General features: G+C 38.7%; 1 protein-coding gene across 1 annotated transcript in view; it reads right to left on the bottom strand.

Annotated features, from left to right (window-relative positions):
* Nucleotides 1-582: 582 nt before the first annotated feature.
* The window catches only part of mrc2 (mannose receptor, C-type 2), a 36,928-nt gene continuing 12,653 nt past the window's right edge, over nt 583-24,857 (bottom strand). The window contains exons 3-28 of the mRNA XM_081386365.1: nt 23,637-23,810; nt 23,319-23,483; nt 23,026-23,139; nt 22,064-22,207; nt 21,594-21,785; nt 21,182-21,336; nt 19,508-19,612; nt 16,414-16,529; nt 16,151-16,299; nt 15,799-16,016; nt 14,440-14,582; nt 13,460-13,547; nt 12,311-12,473; nt 11,994-12,157; nt 11,440-11,608; nt 10,536-10,678; nt 9,684-9,798; nt 9,309-9,466; nt 8,911-9,019; nt 8,587-8,825; nt 8,342-8,507; nt 5,238-5,387; nt 5,028-5,147; nt 4,763-4,942; nt 3,661-3,687; nt 583-3,528 (exon numbers count right to left, since the gene is read on the bottom strand). Of these exons, the coding sequence (XP_081242491.1) occupies nt 3,308-3,528; nt 3,661-3,687; nt 4,763-4,942; nt 5,028-5,147; nt 5,238-5,387; nt 8,342-8,507; nt 8,587-8,825; nt 8,911-9,019; nt 9,309-9,466; nt 9,684-9,798; nt 10,536-10,678; nt 11,440-11,608; nt 11,994-12,157; nt 12,311-12,473; nt 13,460-13,547; nt 14,440-14,582; nt 15,799-16,016; nt 16,151-16,299; nt 16,414-16,529; nt 19,508-19,612; nt 21,182-21,336; nt 21,594-21,785; nt 22,064-22,207; nt 23,026-23,139; nt 23,319-23,483; nt 23,637-23,810 (3,887 nt within the window). The 3' untranslated portion in view covers nt 583-3,307. The remainder of the gene's footprint in view (nt 3,529-3,660; nt 3,688-4,762; nt 4,943-5,027; nt 5,148-5,237; nt 5,388-8,341; nt 8,508-8,586; nt 8,826-8,910; nt 9,020-9,308; nt 9,467-9,683; nt 9,799-10,535; nt 10,679-11,439; nt 11,609-11,993; nt 12,158-12,310; nt 12,474-13,459; nt 13,548-14,439; nt 14,583-15,798; nt 16,017-16,150; nt 16,300-16,413; nt 16,530-19,507; nt 19,613-21,181; nt 21,337-21,593; nt 21,786-22,063; nt 22,208-23,025; nt 23,140-23,318; nt 23,484-23,636; nt 23,811-24,857) is intronic.

Raw genomic sequence — 24,857 nt, 5'->3', positions numbered from 1 at the left:
CCAAACTTGTGTGTGTGTGTGTGTGTGTGTGTGTGTGTGTGTGTGTGTGTGTGTGTGTGTGTGTGTGTGTGTGTTGAGCATAAGAGACTTCTTTCAAAAAAATTAAAAAATAGCAATGTTTCCAAACTTGTGTGTGTGTGTGTGTGTGTGTGTGTGTGTGTGTTGAGCATAAGAGACTTCTTTCAAAAAAATTAAAAAATAGCAATGTTTCCAAACTCTTTTGTGTGTGTGTGTGTGTGTGTGTGTGTGTGTGTGTGTGTGTGTGTGTGTGTGTGTGTGTGTGTGTGTGTGTGTGCATCATTCCGGGTTTTTTTTTTTTTTTAAATAAATGTAACCGTCGGTTTTTACCGGGATTTATGATAATCATAAATCCTGACAAAAACTGAAGGATACATTTTCATCCCTCATTTTTCATGAGAATTTTTGAAGGCAAACCCTGCCCCCTAGCGACACATACTGTTTAGTGCAATTGCTCAAACAGGTAGGCCTATGTAGATTAAAGCTTCACAAGCATTCATGTAACGTTTTCAAAGATCATTCTAAGCATTTTTAAATCACCTCTAACTGAAATGCATAACTTTAGGTTACTGTTAAAACAGACATTTTTTATAGCAGTCACATAGCAAACATATTATTTATTCATTGTTAAAAGCAAATTCACAAAATATTCAAAACAAAAAAACGAACATTTTCATTGTTTTCCCAGGGACTGAAGATGAATTATTTTTCTCATTAAGTAAAAAAAAAAAAAGTGTTTCCCGCAATCTCACTTCTATTTGTTGAGGGCTAATTCAGTCTGAGCTACTCACACAAACTGTTTCACAAAGTCTTAAGGCTGAGAATAATTCTTGCATAATTGCATGATCATGTGCAAGTCATGACGGCAATGTGTGACATCATAGTCCATGTATGTGGAGAAGTCGCATAATCTGATGCTCTGTATGATCTCTACAGTATATGGTCATTTTCATACACACGACAGTGAGAAACAACTGTCCGATGTCGTACTGCAGTTTCAGGCCACATGCGTGCGTCATGTCATTTCTTAGAATTATATTAAAGGCCATTCTCATACAAATCTTATTTCATAGTTATAAGTAAAATACTAAGCAAAAAAAATATGTTTTAACAGTGAGCAAGAAAGTTTGAAGTGTAAAGAATAGTCTATAAGTGCTGTAATGGCGCCACCTATCTCTCTAAAAACAAAGCCTTGCGAGTAAAGTTAGCACTGATACATGGAAGCACTGGTTACGGATTATTAGTGGTGTTTGCTAACGCAAGATTTACAATTATTAAGCCTCATATTTAGGGGTTAGCGATCTGAACAAACCCCTAAACCTAAATAACCTAAAGACCAAAGGAACTTGGAGGTGAGCTCTTTTGAGTAAGCAACTAGCCTATAGCAATGCAATAAAAAACCATTAGAAGCCACACATCCTGACAAGCACTACTAACTGTTTAAGAGAATGTAGAAATCTTTTCAAATTCCTTGGTAACTAAGTCTAATGGCCTTCAAACTGCAGATTGTATATTGCTTATTAAAACCATGAGAAATAAATGTATAAAGAATGTACACGGAAAAATATTTTTTATTACTCAGTATTCGTGTCTTGTTTTTCAGTACACATATCTGAACATCTAAACAAGTTATTAAGTCTTGTCTTCTGAAAAAAAAAGTGTTTTTACTTAAAACAAGGTAAAGTAGGCTATCTGCCAGCTGGGTAAGAAAAATAATTTCCCCTTTGAATCAAGTTTATTTTTCTTACCCTATTGGCAGAAACTTTACCTAGTTTTAAGCATAAACTCACTTAATTTTGATACATTTTTCAGAAAGCAATAAGACTAAATAGTCATTTGGCGTCTCAAGTAGATATATCTTGATATTTGTGCTGGAAAACAATACTAAGAACATTTTTTTTGCAGCGTAACAGCAACAAACCATACAACTTTACTCATTTGTAATAATAATTTGACTTGATTTCTTTGGCAAACTTATCCACAGCACTAAAACACTCTTAGATAAGCCATCTGTGCAAATATCCAGCAGGGAGCAGTAACGTAAGTCCCCTTTCAGTCGCCAACACTTCCCGTAACTCCTGCTCACCTAAAGTCCCTCTCTCTCGAAGCCCCACCTCTCACTGTCTCCTCCTCTCCATCTTCTCCTCCCTTATCCCTGTTTGAAGAACCCATTCAAACCTTCACTATTCTCTCTCTCTCTCTCTCTCTCTCTCTCTAATGCCTTGCCCTCTTCACTCCTGTGTTCTGATTGGCTCCAGATCTGCTCCACTCGCTGACTCGACATTCCACAGCTGGCCACAGCACCGTTCCACCCCGAGGCCTTGCCAAGAGTCGAGGGGGGAAAAAGGAAAGCAAGAAAACAGGGAAAAGTTAAGAGCTGGAAAGAAGAACTAAAGAAAGCAAAGAAAGAAGCACAAAGTTTAAGTTTCATTCCATGTACTGTTTGGATTCAGCTTTTACATGAGCTCATCACACCGGCTGAGATCAAGCAAACCGTTACAGTGAGATCAGACTTCCTGTTGGGCAGCTCTGCGTTCAGCGTGTGATTAGAGAGAGAGAGACATTGCGGTGCTTGTCACAGGCTCATTCACATGCACTTTCATCTGTCTATTTCTGTCCGCAGTTCTTTCTTTCTTTTTTTGGTTCTGCACCACTGAACTTCAAACATACCATCGTTCAATTTGATGTGTAATTATTATGATTATCATTTTCAGACGGATCAGCGAGGGACCTGGATTCTGAGATAATCACATTCAGCTGCACAAATTTAGAAAAAGAGCAATAAAAAAAAAATGGCACAACAAATAACTTCAAAAGTCACAGTCTGAAAAAGAAATACTGTTGTGGCGTTACCTTGTAGTGTGTGTGTGATTGTGCGCTCTCATTGTCTGTAAGTTCCAGTCAATGTGATTTTTTTGGGGGGGCACTGTTCCCTTTTGGCACTAAAGGTTAAAACCGTGACATGAAAAAATACGCATATAAACTATTTCAACTTCCGGATAAAGAAACAAAAACAAAAAAAAAAATGCTATTTTCCACACTAGCCAATCCAAACAGCTCTTCTGAGATGGTGGAATTTGATTGGCTGACAGACTTAGATGGATTGACCTTAGGAGAAAAAAAGTTTCAGCTCTGTTGATTTTGGTTGATCATCTGCTGCGCTCTACACAGCTCTCTCAGTGTCTTTAAAAAAAACTCTTTTTTCCTAAACGTAAATTCTCTCAGTCAGTTGCTGCGTTAGCAGAATTGTTTTCCTTGGTGTTTCGAATCAGTTTGAACACATCCAGCATTATTCGCTCTGTTCGTTCAACTCCATGTCTGAAACGAGAATGTTTTTTTCTGCTTCTTCGGAGGGGGCGGAGTTAGTGCGGCTGTACCGAGCGCTCTCATAGGAGCCCGTGGAGCCAAAGCTCCGCCTACGATACAGATAAATCCCACCCACCACCAGAGCGATCAGAACAAGCGCTGCCACCAGGACCTGAATTAATACATAGAGATGGTTGACCTCAGCTGGAAGAAAGAGAAAAAATATTCAAATAAGTAAATGACAAGCAACTTCATGATTATTCATTCAATAGATTTTTGATAGTATTGTCAACATATTTTTGATAAATGAGAGGTTTAAATATGATTAAAACTTACGGAGAAATACAGGATCTGTTGCGGCTCCTATTGAAAAAAAAAAAGAAAGGAAAATTGGGCTCAAGAATGTGAATCATTGTTTTAGCATTTCTTCCATTTGATACATTCTTAGATATTTATTTTTTCCTTGAGGTCAACATATTATTTTCAACATTTCTTGTTATATAATACTGCTTTTGGTTGGTAAGATATTGTACTGTTTAGAAGTCTCTTATGTTCAACAAGGCTGCATTGATTTGATAAAAATACAGTAAAAATAGTAATATTGTGAAATATTATTACAATAAAGCAATTTATTATTTGAAAAAGCAATTTATTCATATCTAATATGCTGATTTGATGCTCAAGAAACATTTCTTATTATTATCAATGTTAAAAATATTTGTGCCACTTAATATTTTTGTGGAAATGTTTTTCAGGATTCTTAATGAATAGAAAGTTCAAAAGAACTGTTTTTACAATATCATGAATGTCTTTACTGTCAGTTTTGATCATTTTAATGCATCCTTTAATGTATCATTACTTTTGCATGACCATTTATCACCTTCTTACTGACCTTTAAAAATCAATGAGGTCTTTTTTTTGTTGTGCTATTAAAGGGTTATTAGTACATTAAAAAAAATTAAATTCTGTCATTTTTTACTCATCCTCATATCGTTCCAAACCCGTAAGACATTTGTTCATCTTCAGAACACAAATGAAGATCTTTTTATTGAAATCTGAGAGCTCCATTGACGGCCTACGCAACTACCACTTTCAAGCTCCAGAAAAGTAGCAAAGACATCATTAAAGTAATCCATGTGAGTCCTTTACTGCCTTTCTGGAGCTTGAAAGTGGTAGTTGCGTAGGCCGTCAATGGAGCTCTCAGATTTCAATAAAAAGATCTTCATTTGTGTTCTGAAGATGAATGAATGTCTTAAGGCATGAGGGGGACTAATGACAGAATTTTCATTTTTGGGTGAACTAACCGTACACATACTTTTGGAGTCTGGATGACACTATGGTTACACATAGGAATGTTTTAAGAAGTTTGTGCTTATGTGTAGCTTTTTTCTATATGCAGATATATCATATGTTTCCATATGCATGTGACAGTCCATACCCCGTGGTCGTTTACAGATGACTCCATGTGTGCGATTTTTACAGGACCCAGGCCTCCAGAGGCCCGTGTTGCTCTGAACCCAGAAGCAGCTGTTGGCGGACAGCATGCTCAGATTAGTGTCCTGCTGTTCCCAGTTACTGTAGTCCACTACTTCGCTGTCGGACCACTCCAGACTGCCTTCTGTAGAATCAAACACATACAGGGAGGTCTAGATCCAAATTTAATTTCAATAAAGGAAACAAGTGTTAATTAACAACCATCTTGCCTTTGGAGTTAAAGATCATTCCAAGCCAAGCGCCGTGGGCCTGTTGTTGAAAACTTTGCATGTGCTCCCACACAAAACCATTCTCGTTTTCATCTAATATTGACAACAGCTTAGCTCCCACTGAAAAAGAAAAAAAAAAATTACAAAAAGTTAATTGTGTAATATGTTCCTGTGCTGTTCTTGTTGGCTTTTCCTGTGTGTGGACGTTACCTTTGCTACACTTGCGTATGGCCTCGTGTTTGAACTGTAGCTCGTGCAAGATGAACGAGTAGCAGTGATTTCTGAAAGGAACCCAGGACCAATTACCTACAGGATGTGGGCAAATACCTGGATACATCCACCTGTGGTCTGTCCTCCTCTCTGACACAGAAGCAGAACAAGCAAAATGCTATTAGAACACACCTGCAAATTTTGCAGACACAGACACAGATCCAAACACACACTGGCTATGCCTGGAATGGAGCACCAGCATACTGTACAGTATACACCTGTGTTGTTACATTTTTTTTAATAGTTTATAGTCATTTAAAATAATGTTGAAATAAAATAGTTTAAATATTAGATGAAAAACTCAAATTTAACAACTTACAAAATTTAGATATGCCTTAGAAACTAACTGAAATAAATAAGTTTTAGTGCTAAAATTACTCAAACTAAAACTGAACTAAAAAAAGCTGTATAGAAATATAACAAAACTAATGATAAAAGCAAATGACTTAAACTTAAACTAAAATTGACTGAATTGAAAATCATACAATAATCAGGGGTGCACATAACTGCTGCGCACATGTGGTAAAAACAAATGACGCACAGCAAAAAACGTGGAGGGAAGCGCTTTTGTTTTAAGTACCAACATTTTTGGGAAAAGGTGAGTAACTGGAGTAGGATTATTCTTGTGATGGATTTTTAATAGATAAGATAGTAAACTATCTTTTAAACTAACCATGATTCTAACATATAAACCTTACTTCCTCTTTTAGGTCTAACATTCTAACACAATGTACTAAGACGTTCTGTTCTTTGGCTAAATGTATGTTTCACCTTTGGCTAAAACTTGTGACTTTGGTTGTGTGAGTGTAAAAATAACAAACATGGGAAATGAAACTAGACAGATGTTCAAACTTGAAACCTTGTGATTATGAAGTAATCAAGAAAACAGAGTTTGCCTCTACCTAGTAACAAGAGGGTTTGCATATGAAGAACCAATCAAATTGTAGGGAAATTATGTAATCTATCATGTCATTTCCGCCCATTCTCTTTAAACCTGTTGTATTATTATTGCTGGTGGGATTCTCTTTGAAATTTGTCTGAGATCCTCCGACCGTGCTTCTTCTTGGGGAGATTCTCCGAGAACTCGGGAAACTCTACCGGCCGTGATTAAAGCATTTAGAAGACATTTGCTGAAGTCTGTCTGTTTATTATTGCTGCGCAGCAAGTTAGTTAGGGGAACAAGTGAGAGATAGGGGACGTCGATTGTAGACGAGACCCAGATATACCAAACGTCGACTGTAGACGTTAGGGGACGTCGATTGTAGACGAGACCCAGATATACCAAACGTCGACTGTCGACGTTAGGGGACGCCGATTGTAGACGAGACCCAGATATACCAAACGTCGACTGTAGACGTTATGGGACGTCGATTGTAGACGAGACCCAGATATACCAAACGTCGACTGTAGACGTTAGGGGACGTCGATTGTAGACGAGACCCAGATATACCAAACGTCGACTGTAGACGTTACGGGACGTCGATTGTAGACGAGACCCAGATATACCAAACGTCGACTGTAGACGTTAGGGGACGTCGATTGTAGACGAGACCCAGATATACCAAACGTCGACTGTAGACGTTAGGGGACGTCGATTGTAGACGAGACCCAGATATACCAAACGTCGACTGTAGACGTTAGGGGACGTCGATTGTAGACGAGACCCAGATATACCAAACGTCGACTGTAGACGTTAGGGGACGTCGATTGGAGACAAGACCCAGATATACCAAACGTCGACTGTAGACGTTACGGGACGTCGATTGTAGACGAGACCCAGATATACCAAACGTCGACTGTAGACGTTAGGGGACGTCGATTGTAGACGAGACCCAGATATACCAAACGTCGACTGTAGACGTTAGGGGACGTCGATTGTAGACGAGACCCAGATATACCAAACGTCGACTGTAGACGTTAGGGGACGTCGATTGTAGACGAGACCCAGATATACCAAACGTCGACTGTAGACGTTAGGGGACGTCGATTGTAGACGAGACCCAGATATACCAAACGTCGACTGTAGACGTTAGGGGACGTCGATTGTAGACGAGACCCAGATATACCAAACGTCGACTGTAGACGTTAGGGGACGTCAATTGTAGACGAGACCCAGATATACCAAACGTCGACTGTAGACGTTACGGGACGTCGATTGTAGACGAGACCCAGATATACCAAACGTCGACTGTAGACGTTACGGGACGTCGATTGTAGACGAGACCCAGATATACCAAATGTCGACTGTAGACGTTACGGGGCGTCGATAGTAGACGAGACCCAGATATACCAAATGTCGACTGTAGACGAGACCCAGGGGACGTCGATTGTAGACGAGACCCAGATAGACTAACCATCAACTGTAGACGTTCGGGAACGAAGATTGTAGACGAGACCCAGGTAGACTTAGGTCAGGTGCGTAAAAGGAAAATCTACCACATTCTCCATCTCTGGTAAGAAAGCAATCAAGGTGACAAGTGTGTGGAAACCGAGGCTTACTGAAGCGTTTAAAGCTTTCATCAAATTGTGCCGAAAATTGGTCCAAGAAATTTTAACGGAATGAAATGGAATCCAGAACAATTCAAACGGAATAAAAAAATGAAATGGAACATCATCTACCATGTTTGAGAGAAAAGAAGATAGTGAGGAGAGCAGTCAGAGAGAAAGTGATAACGACAGCTTGTAGGATAAGTGTGCCGTGTAAAGTGTGAGTATCAAGCAGCATATCCAGGTGCTCCCTTGAGAACCAGACCTAAAAAAGTTATGTGCACCCCTGAATATAATAGTATATACATACTACAACTAAAATAACTATTTATACACTGAAAGTTGCTTGCTATAATAATTTCAAAAAGTACAGAAAATCTGTATCCCAATCAAAGAGTGAGCTAATTTTGGATGCATACTGCACATTTGGGTCAGTGAGTGTAGTAGGCTACTTCATCTGGGAATTCCATGCATTTACAAAATGTACATACTGTCCAAAGAATATTACAAAAAAAGTATAACATGCCATTCTGAAATATACTGTAACATTTTCTTACCCGTGTTAATTTCACAGATGGCTGCATTTAATTTTGAATTACAAGCAGCCACAGTCCATTGGCCCTCAGTTGTCATGTGACCACATCCATACATTTGCTTGGGCTCTTGATCCCGCCAGTCACTAAAAGAGATCTCCTCTTCGCCCAACCATGTGTAGCTTCGCCCCTGGAAATACAAGAAGCTTTTGCTGAAGCTCTGACATGTCAGGAGATGAGACGTACAACATGCACACAATGTCACTCACCCCATCGTTGTGTAGTCCAATCCAGGCGGGTTTGCGGAGAGTGCTGACGAGGAGGGTGAGGTAGGCATGTTGCCGTGGGTCCCGTACTGCAGCCAGTGTTCCATTAATGGATTCACACACCTGTAGAGCTGCTTGCCAGTCCAGACGCTTCTGCAAGATCCGGTACTGCACGCCATTGAATTCTAATGAGCCATCTAATGATGGGGGAAGAGGGTCCAGGCCAGGGGGCAAGGCAGGGTCTGGAAACACATGCACACAGGAAATATAACAGCATATATGCAATGCATATTTGTGTGTGTCTGTGAATTTGAGATGTTCCTGTACCTTTATCCTTCATGCAGATGAAGCCATGTTTCTCTGCGTCACATTTGCGAGATGCCCACATGCCCATCATCCGTTGAGGACTACCATGGAGAAGCACTATGCAGTTACCCTAATGGAACACACATATGCATATTGATGGGTAAATTTCTAAGTTTACAAATGATTGATACTACAAACAGACAGACAGACAGACAGACAGACAGACAGACAGACAGACAGACAGACAGACAGACAGACAGACAGACAGACAGACAGACAGACAGACAGACAGACAGACAGATAGACAGATAGACAGATAGACAGATAGATAGATAGATAGATAGATAGATAGATAGATAGATAGATAGATAGATAGATAGATAGATAGATAGATAGATCATTCATAAAAAATTCAGTACCGGGCTTTTCATTTGTCTGTTGTCCACTGGTTCACCAGGGGCCCAGTTAGTGTAGCTAAGCAACCCAGGTTCAAACCACCGGAACTGAGCCTGAGATTCTGAAGTGAGCCCCACCCACACATGGAAACTGCTGTTGGGTAACAGAGTCACAAGGAATGCTGATGAGAGAGAAAGAAACAGATAAAATTTGAGGTTAGCCTGTTATCATTCACACAAGTTATTGCAAAACAAAACAAACTGAAAACAGCGCCCTAAGAACCCCAGAAGTTGGGGCATGTCAGTCCCAAGATTCATAATAGTTGTATATGAATCTTATTCTTTCATTTTTTCATGTAACCTAGCTTCCCTTCTGGTGTGTGTGTGGGTTTGATTTACCCTGAACTCTGTGGTTTGGCACTGTCACTAGCGTGGCTCTATGTGTCAGACACGTCTTGGAGGCAGCCTCCCAAGTGCTACGACTCGACAGCTCCTCTCCAAACACCTTATAACACTGTTGGAAAATGAGGGAAAGAAACAGAATTCAGAGATTACTGATATGAGAAAATGTGCAATGTGAATATTCCTGGGAGAAAGGTCAGATCTGTATTTCTTTACATTCTAAAACACATCAAGAGAGTCAGCACACTCTACCAAAGAAGAATGTGAGATAAAAACAACCTTTTACTGGAAAAAATGGCAAATATTATGGTCACATGTGACCTTTGTCAATGTCAAGCTTACAATGCTTAGTGCAGGAGCCATCTTAATTTAAGGAGTCACATGGTTACGTAGATCACATGATCAACCAATATTATAAGCATCATGATATAAATAGATAGTTTACATCAAATTAGAGAACAACAACTGTACTTAGGATTGACAAGAAGAGTTCCTGATTATTTTTACGTTCTAAAGAAAAAATCTATAAATCAAAATGTAATATCTTGCTTCATCAGTGAAATGACAGATTTTCTGACTGATCTGATTTTTATCCCTTTATCCCTGATTTTTACCCTACCTTTAAAAAAAAAAACTCTTTTCATGATTCCGATTTCAGTTGCAGTTAAGTCAAAGTAATGATACATTTCTTAAAAAGTATAAAGTTTATATGTATATAAAAGAATTAGATGAACCTAAAACCAAAAGGCTGAAATAAAAACAAAATTTGAATGCAAACAGATTTTTTTTTAACAACAACTTAGCCTTGCAAGTGTAAAAGCAGACAGGTTATGGGAGTGAATTTCTGACCTTGTGTAGAAAAGGACTCCAGCCCTGGGGGCAGCCGGCGGGTATGAGAGGAGGAGCGGGTGTGGGAGGCATGGTACCTGTCACATTTACCCTCTTACACACGTACGGAAGATCGACATGACACTTCTGGTCTGCCCAGTCACCTGAGAAAACATTAAAGCAATTCACTTAACTCACTGCTGTTGAATCACATATTATTCCCCAAAATAATATGGACATTCAAAAGTGTTGAACCTTAAAGGAACACGCCGACCTTTTGGGACTTTAGCTTATTCACCGTATCCCCCAGAGTTGGATAAGTCCATACACACCCTTTTCATCTCCGTGCGTGCCGTAACTCTGTCTGACCGCTAGCCTAGCTTAGCACAAAGACTGGAGGTAAACGGCTCCAGCTAGCATACTGCTCCCAATAGGTGACAAAATAACACCAACATTTTCCTATTTACATGCTGTGACTCCACAGAAGTAGCAGTGCTTCGCCTTCTGAGAATAATAGTTCCCAGTATGTATACGTTTAGAAGATGGCTGTCTCATGTGATCTTGTTATTTGTACACGCTGTGACGACTATACAAATCACAACATGTAAATAGGAAAATGTTGGCGTTATTTTGTCACTTATTGGGAGCAGTATGCTAGCTGGAGCCATTTACCTCCAGTCTTTGTGCTAAGCTAGGCTAGCGGTGGGTGCGTCAGACAGAGTTACGGCACGCACGGAGATGAAAAGGGTATGGACTTATCTAACTCTGGGGGATACGGTGAATAGGCTAAAGTCCCAAAAAGTCGGTGTGTTCCTTCAAACCCGTGGACAGCTTTAAGTTTATTAAATTATAAATGTTTTAAAATGTGCACTCAAAACTGGTGCATGTCAAATCAAGGTGAAGATGACATATTTTCTGGTCAAACCTTTTGAGGCGGAGATTTGGACACATTTGGGCTCTTTGCTGATTGGTCGAGGCTGTCCTAGTCCCCAGGACACATAGTTGAGCACCGAATGATCAGACCACCTTAATCTCCCATCGTTCTTAAATGTGTGTAACCCAACCCACCACAGATCATTTTCTTTGCGGGACATCTAGACACAGTGAAATATACAAATCTTGGTTGGTATTTCAAATACATTTCATTTACAGTTAAGATTAAAAGTATATATATGTAAATAAACTCTCCATTCAAAATATCCACCCCAAATATTTAGTAAATTTACACTCATGTCATTCCAGCTCCATATTACATTCACAATTCAAATAACTGTTACCAGTCAACGCCCTAACACTCTGTCTGAGATTTCATTTTGAGTATCATATAAGAAAGAAAATAATGTAAGGTTGTAATGACATGAAGGAAATGCAGACAGTATTTTCATTTTTGGGTGAACTATTCCTTTAAGTGTAGATCACAATAGCTGTCATAAGGATACATCTTAGAGGACAGTGTGTGTTTGTGTTATGTGTGCGTACCTTGCGTAAAGTGCTAACCAAAAACTGATTCTCCTTAGGAGAGTGCATGGAGACCAGAGAGCCGCCGTTCCAGGTGCAGATCCTCTGAGCCTGTTCCCACGTGGAGCGATGTTCAAACATTTTATACTGGGCCTCCTCAAAGTCAACCCACGCTAAACCAGTGTCTACACAAAGACACATACTTATAGTAATCTCACATTACTTAGATTCAAAATCATATTCAGCTCACAAACACGCTTGTTTCGATTATATTACTGTGTTATATTTCTAAAGGCAAAAAAAGAGAAGATAACATGGTAACATGCACTGTGACAGACCTTCATGGCTCTCGGGTTCCTCTTCTACCTTCCCTTTAGGTATTTTGCAGATCCAGTCTAGCTCAGACTCACAGTGTGATACCAGCCAGTTGGTGTCAGCCAAGTTAGCTGCTCCGCACTCAGCAGAACCATAATTCCCTCTGCCAAAGTTCTGATAGGCCACCTGAAATAGGAAAAAGATTATAGACTTTATATTGTAGAATTCCAAGCAAAAAGCTAGTGTGGCGGTACTATAGTAAAGTAATGGTAGCAGATCACAATACCATGGTACATTGATATTTGCTGTGGTACTTCAAAGAATACAATGGTAGTACATTTTTGTTAATTTGTTTTTTTAGTTCACCCAAAAATGAAAATGATGGGCCATAAAACCTTTGTTCATCTTCAGAACACAAACTGAGATGTTTTTGATGAAGTCCGAGAGCTTTCTGTCCCTCCACAGACTGCAATGTTATTATTACATTTACATTTATGCATTTGGCAGACGCTTTTGTCCAAAGCAACTTACATTGCATTTCAAGGTACACATTTAACATTCTTATCAGTTCTTGCTTTCCCTGGGAATCGAACCCATTGCCTTGGCGTTGCAAGCGCCAACGCTCTACTGTTTGAGCAACAGGAAAGCGACGAGAATGCTTTTTGAGCGATTTTTTTTTTTTTTTTTTTGAGCACAAAAAGTATTCTTGTCACGTCATAACATTAAGGTTGAACCACTGTAGCTACATGTCTTTACTACCTTTCTGGGCCTTGAAAGTGGTAATTACATTGCTGTCTATGGAGGGACAGAAAGCTCTCGGATTTCATCAAAAATATCTTCATTTGTGCTCTGAAGATGAACAGAGGTCTTACGGGTTTGGAACGACATGAGGGTGAGTAATTAATGACATAATTTTTATTTTTGGGTGAACTAACCCTTTAAGAATCTTTTTTTGCTCTATGGCAGTGGCTCTCAAACAGAGGGTCGGGGCCCACTAGAGGGCCTCAGCAAACTTCCAAAGGGCTCTCATAATTATTTAAAATTAGACAAAACAAGCACTAAATTCAACATTCCTTATTCATACTGGATATAATTTAGTATTAAAATAACCATTAATATTATTAAAATATTCAGTATACACTTAAAAATTTACAGTATTTTAAGAAACTCACAGCTGATCCGTCACTCCATGTCCAACTGTCACTATTCCGGCGTGAAATCCCGATCCATATCCAGTGCTGCTCATGATCATCCGCCTCCCTGTCCACACAGCCAATCAGAAAGCAGAACTGTTAGACACTACTATACCTTTAACAGGCAGTTTTCACATGATGCTTTCTACTCATAAATGGTAAGTTCGACTAAATGAGGCGCTGCGCAGACCAATCGCAAAGAAATCTGATTAGACATTTTGTTAAAGACGAGACCAGCCGCCCCAAATCAGCTGCACAGGCTCTGATGACGACACGGCTATTTCACGATTGGCCTGATTCGCATTCAGCAAATCACAAATTCGTGTTTTTTAAACAGTAAAAACTCTTTTCATGTAATCTTAATGCTATATTGTGTCATGTTTATCAAAATAAAACTGATTAACATAAATATAATTATAAATATATACATTTATATATAAATGTCTATAAAAATATAGAGCCACTTTATTGGTATTTAATTACTATAGTCTTATGTTGAACTTTATTCTTGTACATTTGGCACTGTATTAAGCAGTACATAAAGTAGTGAATGAAAAATGTTTCTGTTGCTTCATGAAAACGTCTGAAACTTCGGTGCATTTGACAAATATTGTATCTAATGCACTTCATCTGTGATAAAGTACGCAAACACCTCAAAAGCGTCACTACAGGATTACAGGAAGCAGAAAGTGTCTGACTTCTTATCTCCGTTTTCAACTCCTCCCCGCCTGCAACAGGCACATCTCGCCCCGTCGGTGGAAGCCTAGTATAGTTCAACTCGAACACAACTATTGTTTAAGACAATTACTAATCTTACACATAAAAAACATAAAGACATTCTATTTCTGGAGTATCTGAGTGTAAAAACTGGTGAATAAAGAAAACTTTACAAAAATATGAATTCTCACACCCTCATACGTTACAAACCCACACCTGTACCCTTCATCACACACACCTACCCGAAGGCCTCATGGAGGATCTTGAAGACAAAGGCCTCTTCCTCTGGCGTGCTGAGGCTGGCGAGCTGAGCTCCATGTTTCTGGCAGAATTTGTGAGCTTGAATCCAAGTCAATTTCTTCTCCAGTGCACCTGCATGAAAGACCTACAAAAGCACAGCGATCACTGACACCAGGGCTGGACAAAATTCAGTTTTTAAGAATATGCTCAGTTTTTGAATTGAACAGCAACACTAACAGGAGTGACAGGGATAATTCAACTCAAAAGATTTGTGATTATTAATTGTGTGATAAATTTGAGGTCATTAATTGTGTAATTTTATTCCATGATAGGTTAAACAATTACTGTCAAAACAATTAATGCAGTCATCAAAAAGAGATTTTAATTTCAGCACCATGAAATATCCATGATTTGTTTGACTGCGTTGTAAAGAAAAAATTAGAGAGCAATCTGGGAAAATACATTTTTAAATTGTTAATATAATATAATCTATCTGGAAAGATTCATACAGAAAAACTACACTAACAGAAATTATATGACTTTGCAAGTCAAATTAATTTGTTAAGCACTTTTCACAATACACTTTGTTTCAAAGCAGCTTTACAGAAAATCATGATGTTCAATATCTAAATTTCTTCATGCCTTGTAGTTGCATTAAGCAGACTAGTGCTGGGAAATAATATAGTTTACATTTTGCAAAGATACCAGCAATCAAGCAGTTGAGATTTACTAATATATATTGCCCTATGTGAAGATAAAACTCTTTATAAAGAGCTGGGTGAGAATATAAACGAATTTTGCTATTTAAAAACATCAGACTGTTTGATTTGCTATATTTTATAAATTAATAAATAATAATAATAATAATTTGTTACATTTATATAGCGCTTTTTCTGAGACCTCAAAGCGCTTTACATAGATGGGGGAATCTCCTCAACCACCACCAATGTGCAGCATCCACTTGGATGATGCGACGGCAGCCATATTGCACCAGAACGCCCACCACACACCAGCTTACTGGTGGAGAGGAGACAGTGATGAAGCCAATCAGTATGTGGGGATGATTAGGAGGCCATGATGGACAGGGGCCAAGGGGCAAATCTGGCCAGGATGCCGGGGTTACACCCCTACTCTTTTTCGAAGGACATCCTGGAATTTTTAGTGACCACAGAGAGTCAGGACCTCGGTTTAACGTCTCATCCGAATGACGGGATTGCTTAATATTGCTTAATGTGAGCGAACTGTATAGATCTAGATATAGATTTATATATAGAATCGGCATCCAAATACAAATTCAATTCAAATTGGAATTTACAAGGTGTTTTCAATTTCAAAGTGGTGCACAGCTGTGACAGACACACCTTGTAGCAGTGGTGGAACGTATTGGTGCTTTTCCATTCTGATGGGCATGACCCTGTCAGGGAGGGCGTAGGCCGAGGAGCAGGAGGGCTGGGGATGAAAGAAGTGTCCTGATTCTGTTTGCAAATGTATTTGGAGCGGACGCTGGCACAGTCCTTCACCTCCCACAGACCCATGGCCTGACCTGTCACCATCACCACACAGCCTCCCTTCATCCGTGCTGCACATCAAGCAGGTTCATGATTAGCATTTTTATGGTTTAGTACCAAACGATAAAAGGAATGATATACAGACACAAGCTATTCAGGTGCACACATGCTCATCTCATGAATACGGTCGTGTGTGTTTCTGTACCTGGTTCGTCTCTGTTCCAGTTGGTGTATGTGAGCTCGTCTCCCGTTATCCAGTGGAAGGGGCCGGTGCTATTCTCATTATACAGGCCGAGCCAGAACTGATCAACAGACCGTCCAAACACCAGGCTGCTCACAAAGGCCTGCTCAAACCTGGAAACATGCACATGAGCACCTCATAAGTTGCTCTATAATTTGGTGATTTCAGGAAAAAGCACACAAGCTGAATACAAATCCAGTCCATGTTGCAAGGCTTGTGTCCAGTACCTGTTATTAATAATGGCGAGCGTAGCATTGTTGCTAGCGCACATTCCTTTTGCATCACTAAAGGGTAGAGATTCTTCTCCAACCTTGAAACAAGAAGGACTGTGCCATCTCCAACCCTGAGGAGATTCACCAGAGGAAAAGAGTTTGCAGGGTTATAATGCATTATATTATTCTTGCTTATAAATATTGCACTGATAGATGCTCCTGAACAGTTCAGCATATATTTTTTTAACCTAGAGATTTTTAAATGTTTTATGTATCGATACAACAGAAAGAAAACCATTTGTGTGGGCATAATCTGGAAATTTGTTTGAAAATTATTTCAATTGTTTGCATTTAATTTTTCTAATTAAACACATGCCCACCAGCACAAACTAGCATAAACCAGTCTGGACTAGCAAGGAATTAGACCATACTGGTCTAAGCTGGTTCTGTTCGAAGGTGAATTTGACCTATGGCAAAATTAATAAAGCCCCCATCCCCCTCCCACATGCGCACACAAATGTTTGTTTCACTATATTAGTGAGGACATTGCATAGACTTCAATTGCTTTTATATCAGGTTAATGATATTTTCTTTTGCCTACCCCTAAATTACCCTAACCAATTACAGAAACGTGCAAAACACTAGATTTAAATAGAAATGGCCGATTTATAAGCCTTTTTAACTAGTGAGGACCAGTAAAATGTCTTCACACATCAGTTGTCATAATATTTCACTATAAGTGAGGACATTTGGGCTTCACAAGAATAGCCAAACTTGTACACAGAAAGACACACACAGACACCCACATTTTAAGGAATGTATCTAAATGACACGTCAGCACTTGGCAAGAGGCGGTAACTTGACCTGTCGGCCGGCTGTCTGTTTAAGACATTACTGAGAGACAGATGTGTTCTCTCATTGTCTGACAATGACAAACTCACAATGACTTTAATAAACATTACATTCTCTAACTAGATTTTCATCTGCAGAAAGTGCTTGCTAAGCAGCAAAAGAATAGTTTGAATGCCTTATAAACTGATTGCAATTTGTAAAGCTCAATACAGGAAGAACGTGGAAGAGAGATTAACAATAATATGCAATGTAGATATGATTTCAAAAGTTTGGGGTCGGTAGGATTTTTAAAAATGATTTGAAAGAAGTCTATAATGCTCACCAAGGCTGCATTTATTTGATAAAAAATGTATTATTACAACTTAAAATAACTGTTTTCTATTTTAATATTATCACGTTTAGGTTCCCCCCACCCCCTCCTGTGTTAGTGCATGTGTGCCTTGGTTGCCCTTGTGTGCGCTCATTTGTTTTCATAGTAACCCATTGAGTTCACCTGTCTTGTTTAGCTCTATTTCTTTGGTATGTGTATTTATGCCCTCGCTCTGTTCAGTTCAGTTCTTTGTCTGGTGTTGTCTATGTTAAGCTTGGTTTATGTTACTCCTGTGTTGCTCTCCTGTGCCAGAGTGTTTTGTTTTATTTAGTTCAATAAAGTAAAACTGCTGCTAATGCATCCTCTACTTGTCTCATTGTGAAACCAACCATGACAAATATATATATATATTTTTAAATCCTGTTATTCCTGTGATCAAAGCTGAATTTTCAGCATCATTACTCCAGTCTTTAGTGTCACATGATCCTTCAGAAATCATTCTAATATGATGATTTGCTGCTTAAGAAACATTTGATATCATTATCAATATTAAAAACAGTTGCGCTATTTCATTTTTTGTGGAAATACTGATAATTATTTTCAGAATTCTTTGATGAATAGAACGTTTGAAAGAACAGCATTTATTTGAGATAAATCTTTTGTAACATTGTACTGTAAATGTCTTTACTGTCACAATTGAGGAATTTAATGCATACTTCCTGAATAAAAGTATTAACTTAAAACTGTTAAAAATCTTTAAATGGTAGTGTAAATAAATCAGTCAATCATAATAAACCAATCAATATCAGTATGCAAATATTGTGCTAATAGAATTGCTGACGGTTAGATTTTAATGAATGATCATTCTATCAGTGTAAGTCAAAAATTGCTGAAATGATCTACAAAATGAAGTTCCCAATGAAGAGTCCCAAACGTTAATTGTGGAGTAGAAAAATAAAAGGTAAAATTAAAAAAATACTGGAAAGCACTGTAATTATATAAAATTGACGAGGCACACATCACTTTTACTAATGCTCTAATGTGATTAAAACAACCCCCAAGCCTAAACATTCAACCGGAACAAACAACCATCCATTTGTGCTACGGATATGAATGATATCTCAAATTGTGCGGCTTACTGAAGAAATGTGTGCTTTTATTTCTTAATTATTTTGCCTGGAGGATGATAAGCAGGTGAAAAAAAATCCCACAGACCTACATTAGAGGAGGGGCCTGAGTCATATCTCTAGAGCAGAACATCACAGTGCAACCACCCAGAACTGCATAGCAAGCATCATACTAAAAACCAATCAGAACACTTTTACAACCAAAGAGCAGAAGGGAAAAGAAGGGAAAGAAGTGACTTAGTCAAACAGTCTAGTAACCTCTGAACTCTGAGGGTCACAGGGTCACAGTTCTTATTTAACAGATGCCTATTACCAGGGTCACAGCAAGATAACTGCAATAATGCACACACTCATTCAAAACAAAGGGGTTTCATGTAGAGAGACCTGAATGAAATGGGTGGAGGGGTGACAGACAGAATTTTGCCGATGTATGCATATTTTGTGTCTGTGAGTGCAACTTGGTCCATGACCTCAAAGTTTTTTGAAAACAGTTATGAGTTTCGAAGACTAGCGTGTGTGAGTCAGACTTCTCTGTTTATTGTATGCTTGTGGCAGGTCTGGGTCTACTGACCACATCTGGAGTTTTAAGAGCATGACACAGCAGCGACTGTGAATAGAGGCTTTATGCAGAGAGAAAGAGGGCAACAGAAAGTATGTAGAGGCGGGGGGGATCCAGCTAAACAGAAGAAACAAACAGAAGACTGCAGGAGCTGCAGAGAACAAAACAAGAACGTATAATTACGGGGTTAAAACAAATGAAAAGGGAAGAATGACACAGACGAATGGGAGACGGAAGGAAAAAGGCAACAGAGTGATTTACCCGTTTGCAGCCGTGGTCCTCTATCCGGTCGTCAGCCTTCTGAGCCGTTTTCTTACAGATCGAGGGCAGCGAGTAATTACATGGGCTATCGTTCCAGCGGCCCTCCTACAAACACACACATACTGTATAATGAGGGGTTATCGCTATGAAGCTGTTGTAAATTTAGCCTTTTAGGACCGCTGTCTTAATCATGAGTTTAAGAAAAACCGATTCATATCCATTAGCATCAGTCAAATAGTTCTAAAAAGGATAAAGTTTGAAAAAACATTACATTAACACACTGTACCTTTAACTGAAACCTTTAACTTTTTACCTTTAAAGGGATATTTCACCTCTGGAAAGATGAATGTGTATTTAAATTGGGTCATTTATGTAGTAGAATTGTGAAATTATTTTAGAAGTTGGTGCCTTCTAGACTGAGAAAAGCCAGAAAATGAAAGACAACAACTCCCAGAATGCACTTGCTTCGCTGCCCTACGAGGCCACTCCCAAGCCACGCCTACCGGTTACAGAGGGCAGTATCAGAAGAAATGATACAACTAGGCTACTAGTCGACTCGAAACTGAAAAGACGCCGTTTTATCGTGAGATCCCCCTATGGGCGGGTTGAACACATGCGGAACGAGCTCCTACTACTGGCTGTAGTCTCTCGCCTCTGGCCAAAAAAGCCTCAGTTGACGCAAAATGACGATTTTTGCGTCATCGGAGGGTTTTTTCCAAACACACAATACAGAAATTTCTTGTCTCAGGGGGACATGAGGGAGGGAAGCACGGTCATTCGAAAATACTACCGGGTTTCTACTGATACAAAGCTTAATGCTAATTGGTGAAGTATCCCTTTAATTGAATCACAAAACATACCTGCCAAGGTATCTATTTCATCCAAAAATTATATTTGGATATATTTTATTTTTATAACATTTTTAATTATAAAAATGTTATAACAATTAAGCTCATTCTACATTACCAAGATTTTTTTATGCTTCTGAAGGAATTCTCTTACGCTCACCAAGACTGAAATCATTCAGATATGCTGCCCAGACAACATTTGTTAATATCAATGTGTAAAACAGTTGGATACATTTTTTTCAGGATTCTTTAATGAATAGAAAGTTCAAAAGAACAGCATTTATTTGAAACAAAAACTTTTGTAACATTATAAATGTCTTTACTGTCACTGTTGATCAAATTAATGCATCCTTGCTGAATAAAAGTATTATTTTATTAAATAATAATAAAAAAATAAAAAAATCTTACTGACCCCAAACTTTTGAACGCTAGTGTATAATGTTACAAAAGCTTTCTATTTCAGATAAATGCCTTTCTTTGGAACTTTCTATTCATTAAAGTATCCAGAAAAAAAAATTGTGCACAACTGTTTTCAACATTGATAATAATCAGAAATGTTTCTTGAGCAGCAAATCATCATATTATAATGATTTCTGAAGGATCATGTGACACTGAAGACTGGAGTAATGATGATGAAAATTCAGCTTTGTCGTCACAGAATTAAATTACATTTTTAAATATATTCAAATAGAAAACAGTGGATCAAATAAATGCAGCCTTGGTGAGCAGAAGAGACTACTTTTACATAAAAAAATCTAAAATCGATCTAAAATTTTTGAACAATACAGTGTGTAAATAAACACAACATATGGTAATATATACTCACAGGACCCCAGATGGTGACACAATCCTCGTTAACGCTTCGGAAATTGTTGGGTTCAAACGGATGCCAGTAAGTGAAGATGACTGGAGTGCGATCCGTCCATTCAAAGTTCATCTGCATAGCTGTATCATGTAGACCAATCCACAACTCCTCTATGTCTAAGAGACAGGAAGAGAGAGAGTCTGAAACATCATGGAGATTGTGCCAAATTATATAAATTATAATTGCTTTATTATTATTATTATTATTATTATATATTTTATATTTAATGCATTGTCTTAAAATGAGTCAAATTTAGTGATGTTTATGCTCAACAAAAAGAAAAGGCAATTTCTTGTTTTCACTGAAAAGACTAAAAGACTGATAAAGAAAATGTTCTCTGTATATTTATAAATGGGCATTAGCATGCCTATACCTTTCTTCATATGCTTAGTGATAAATTCGAGCTCTGGGAGGGTGTGAATGCTAACAAGGTTAGCCTCCATCTTCTGACAGATTTTGTGGGCGGCGCTCCAGTCCAGGTTGTCTGGGTTTAGCCTATAGCAGCCCACCTGAAAGTTCTGCCAGCCTACATCACACTGGTACCGCCCGTCATCTGCCCAGGAGTCTGTTTCACACACAGACACAGGTGAAATCTTCGCGAACAAAACAGACTTTCAGCTAGATCAGCAGAATCCAAACTCTAAGGCATGCAAAAAAAGCATGCAATTTTGGGTCAAGATACTTAAATTGCATGGCTGGGCAAGACAAGGTTTACCTATGAAATAAATCAAATCGTATTTAATCATTTAAAGTATAAGTGTAAGCAGTGGTAACATTGCTCTGTACATTTATATGTGAACGAACCACAAGACACAAATGTGCATTCACACACTGCACACATACCTGTGGTGAAGGGGTCGAGTGTGGCGTTCGGTCGTTTCTTGCAAATGTAAGGCAGAGCTACTGAACAGTCCCGGTTGTGCCAGCGACCCTGGGCATCGGTGCTGATCACTCCACAGTTTTCCTCCTCGTCATAGCTTGGCATTTCTACAACACAAACACAAGCACACATGAGATAATAACACATCCTCCCTAATAGAAATGCAAATGAGCTCCTACATATCCTCTGTTCCAAATAAAATAAGATCTACTAAGAACTCTAAAGAGAGCAGAACAATGCAGAAAAAAGTAAAATATTGTTTCATATGCAAGAAAAATATAGAGTCAGCTGGTCATTATTGGTTTATTGTTTGGTCATTGGTCATTATCAGAGGTCTAATAATGACCTGCTGACTGTACATTATCCTACTTATTACAATAAATTCACTACTGTTTAAAAGTTTGGGGTTGGTAAGATGTTTTTAATGTTTTCAAAACCACATTAATTTAATTAAAAATACAGCAAAAACAATAATATAACATTGTGAAATATTGTTACAATTTAAAATAAACTGTTTTCTATTTAAGATATTTTAAAATGTAATTTATTCCAGTGACGTCAAAGCTGAATTTTCAGCATCATTACTCCAGTCTTCAGTGTCACATGATCCTTCAGAAATCATTCTAGTACGATAATTAAGGTGCTCAAGAATAATTTATTTGTTTTTATCGTTGATTTTAGTTTAAATAATGTAATTACTGTTAGTGAGAAGAAACTGTAAAGTGCTACAAAAGACATGAAACTACCACATAAACTAGATGTAGCTAAACTTAAACAGTGTAGCTGTCATTATATGAAAATATTTGACTGCAGAATGCTTCAATTGTCCAGAATCACATATTAGACAGAGCCATGTGATAAATGTGATAAAGTTCTACTAATTCAGTGTCAGGGTGGGTGTGGTTATATGAGGGTGTGGTCTCACCTGTTTCCCAGTTTAGGTATTTGAGAGGGGCGGAGTCAGCCCACTGCCAGCCACCATTGAGATCCAAGTCATTCAGTCCCATCCACAGGGTGGCGCTGTACCCAGTTATCAATCCTACGGTACACACACACTTTATAAACACATTCCACAGAGTTTAAAACAAAAGTGAGAACAGCAATTTTGGTCTTGTTTTTCTGCATTTACCAGAATCATTTCATTTTAATCTCTTTCCAAACCAAATCATTTCATTAATGTAATGAATGTAATCGCGTTTATTTCCCTCCGTCTCTCACCGTTGATATAGATTTGTTCCTCAACTTTAGTGATGCTGAGCAGGTCTGCTCCCTGCTGTTGGCAGCTGGTTCGTGCTTCACTCCAAGACAGCGTGGCCTGAAAGTTAAACTGGTAACAGTTATCCATCAAAGGGTTTATGTCCCAAAATGTCTCACAGTCGGCACCTTTGGGAAGAGAGAGGGATGCATTTTAGTGAGCAGGAATGTGTACAGTTGTCTCACATTCCCGCTGCCAGACTAAAACAGTGAAAGAATGTCCTGAATTTAACAGGTCAGGTCTGTTAATGACGTGAACAGGATTCAGCTGAATTCACTCACTCTTTACTGGGCAGAAGCCCCAGCGTTGGTCCTTTCCGTAATCATGGGTCGTGGCGCACCAGTGAAAACCATCTTCCCTGCCCACACTGGTGCAGCTGTGGAACCACTGGCCATCATACAGGAAGGGAAAGTAGCATGGGCTGCCGTGAGAGTTTCCTTGGATGGTGTAGATTTCTATGGAGAAGAAGAGACAGAGAAACACGGGAACGCTTACTCCAGAGAGCACTCATGATTCCTAGGGCAGACAGATATAAATATAAAGCTTGAATGTACAAACATCTGCCAAATGAATAAATGTAAATGTAGAAGAGGAGAGGGAAGGTTTTATCATGAAGAACATAACAGCCGTACTATATTTTATTGAGGTCTATTGATTTTATGCAAGTTTTAGGATCAATAATCCATTCCACCATATAGAAGTTATCCCAGAAGTAACTTGCTGCTATGTTAATTTTACCTGCTGGTCATGGGTGAAAAATGGTTTTCATTTGGTCAGACTATGTGGCCAGACATAACTGTTAAAATTGGTCCAAATACCACTAAAAACTGGCACTGTCATACCCACTTTTAGATGGACAGAGTACTGTAGATAGATAGATAGATAGATAGATAGATAGATAGATAGATAGATAGATAGATAGATAGATAGATAGATAGATAGATAGATAGATAGATAGATAGATAGATAGATAGATAGATAGATAGATAGATAGATAGATAGATAGATAGATAGATAGACAGACAGATCGATGCAGTGCAATATTTGATACTTAATAGTCAGTTCATGTCTATGTGAAACTTCTGACTCTCTTCCTGAACCCTTAACCCGCCCCTCTCCTTCCCTCTTTGCATTTTCACACTTTCTTCTTCTCAGTTGCCCTCTGTTGGAATGCAGTTGTTACTATAGAAACCCCTGGGCATTCTGTCTGACTGTACAGATTAGCTCTCAGTCAACAAAGAGAGAGAGAGAGAGAGAGAGAGAGAGAGAGAGAGAGAGAGAGAGAGAGAGAGAGAGAGAGAGAGAGAGAGAGAGAGAGAGAGAGAGAGAGAGAGAGAGAGAGAGAGAGAGAGAGAGAGAGAGAGAGAGAGAGAGAGAGAGAGAGAGAGAGAGAGAGAGAGAGAGAGAGAGAGAGAGAGAGAGAGAGAGAGAGGCGGGGGAAGATGTGAAAGAGATGAGTTACTAAGACAAAATGAAGATAACTTCAAAGGAAAAACAGTGAA

This window comes from Scardinius erythrophthalmus (assembly GCF_964197995.2).
Source record: "Scardinius erythrophthalmus genome assembly, chromosome: 1".
Lineage (NCBI taxonomy): Eukaryota > Metazoa > Chordata > Actinopteri > Cypriniformes > Leuciscidae > Scardinius > Scardinius erythrophthalmus.
Note: the sequence above shows the minus strand (reverse complement) of the source record. Positions and strands in the feature narration are given on the sequence as shown.